The sequence below is a fragment of the Nicotiana sylvestris genome, chromosome 10, assembly GCF_000393655.2.
Source record: "Nicotiana sylvestris chromosome 10, ASM39365v2, whole genome shotgun sequence".
Taxonomy (NCBI): domain Eukaryota; kingdom Viridiplantae; phylum Streptophyta; class Magnoliopsida; order Solanales; family Solanaceae; genus Nicotiana; species Nicotiana sylvestris.
The window spans coordinates 14,234,419-14,236,263 of record NC_091066.1 but is presented as its reverse complement, the minus strand read 5'-3'; the positions used below and the strand labels follow the sequence as shown (position 1 = coordinate 14,236,263).

The 1,845-nt window shown below is 43.8% G+C and overlaps 1 protein-coding gene across 1 annotated transcript; it reads right to left on the bottom strand.

The window, feature by feature from the left end:
* Positions 1-865: 865 nt before the first annotated feature.
* Positions 866-1,195, bottom strand: LOC138879026 (uncharacterized). The gene has a single exon (XM_070158599.1). It carries the CDS (start codon positions 1,193-1,195, stop codon positions 866-868), a length of 330 nt encoding a protein of 109 aa, XP_070014700.1.
* Between the last annotated feature and the right edge of the window lie 650 nt (positions 1,196-1,845).

Below are 1,845 nucleotides of genomic sequence, written 5' to 3'. Positions count from 1 at the left end.
ATTTCACAATTAAAAAATATGTTTGGAACTGGGCGTGAAGTCCGCAAGCATGTCATGTTATTTAAAGCCGCATTATTATAACTGAAAAGAAGAAATAAAAGAGAAAAATAGCAAAAATCAGAAAGAATAAAGAGAATAAATGATGAAATATTGATTTCATTTCTTGGGATTAGGAAGATAACAGGGTTTACATTCAGGAATTCAAAGACAGGAAACTTAAGGAACAAACATCCGAGTCACACCCTGGGGTAACTCGTGATGTAGAAAAAGTGGCAGGACAAGTCTACCCGGACTCCCGCCTGATCGGGAATGGTGTAGCTTTCCAATTTTGGAGTTTAGCATTTGGTCCCATGTAGAGCACCTCAGCGGTGCTAGTACCTTCCCCTAGCTGAACCATGTTGGTTTCATAAAGCATTTGCCTCATAGCTCCACATATATCTTTCATTTTTTCGACCATGAAGTCCTCATCATCTTCATTATCGCTGTATTTTGGCTTGACAAAGGTCTGATATAGATGTGGCAATGGCTATGGCAAGACCCATCCTTCCCTTTTCCTCTCATCCGCCCAATCTTCCTCTTCTGGGGTAGGGTGGAAACCTATCCCGAAAAACTTTTCTGTTGTGGGTAGGGTTATTGGCTCCGGTAGTACTTGTAGAGCTTTTCCCAATCCTTTTCCCGGCTTGAAACCATGTTTGATCATCTCTTTTGCCACCATGATTGAAGCATTAGATAGGAAAGGTTGGGGGCAAGGGCTCCACTCTTCGTACTGGTCCACCACTACAACTTTGAAAGCTTGATAAATAATGTGTTCACTTCCCTCCCTAGCCTCCAAACATGGGAGAAATGGGTCCCGATAAATAGACTGCTAGTCTTCTCCGTGGACTACAATTTCCTGATCTTCATACTCGAACTTTACCATTTGGTGAAGGGTGGAAGGTACAGCCCCCGCGGCATGGATCCAAGGCCTTCCTAGGAGAAATTTGTAAGATGTATCCATGTCCAACACTTGGAAGGTCACCTCGAAATCCACCGGGCCTATGGTTAACACCAGATCTATCTCTCCGACGGTATCCCTCTTAATGCCATCAAAAGCTCTTACACAGATGTTATTGGGACGAATCTTTCCAGTCCCGATTTCCATTCTCTGCAGTGTAGAGAGTGGACAAATGTCAACACCCGAACCCCCATCCACCATTACTCGCTTGACATAAAAAACTTCACACTTGATAGTGAGATGTAAAGCTTTGTTGTGAGCCGCTCCCTCTGGAGGCAAATCGTTCTTACTAAAGGAAATTTAACTAACAACAAAGAACCTTTCTGCCATTCTTTCGAGTTGTTCAACTGAAGTCTCAGCATGCACATACGCCTCATTTAGAGTTTTCACTAGGGTCTTATGATGCTCGGCAGATCTCTTTAACAAAGATAGCATAGACACTTGTTCAGGGTACTTGCGTAACTGATCCACCACTTCATAATTAGGCATCTTCATTTTCTGGAAGAAAGCCTCTGCCTCCTCAGCACTTACAGGCTTCTTGGGTGGAAAGCACTTCTGTGTGGCATTGTTCACCTCTTGTACATCTGAATATTTCCTAGCGAAGGTATTTCCCGGAGGTTCTCCCGTGATTTCTTTACCTTTGTATGTAACCAACGTCTGTTGATAATTCCATGGCACCACAGACGGGTCCGTTATTGGCTTATATGGCACGCGTCCGATAACCACTGGCTCGTTCAGCCGAGGCAATTTAATCGTCCCCCGGACCACATAGGCTCCTTTTGGCACATACGCTAGTGTTCCCTTTTTGCACTTTAAATTTCTTTGGAATACCCACGACTAACGGCTTTTCT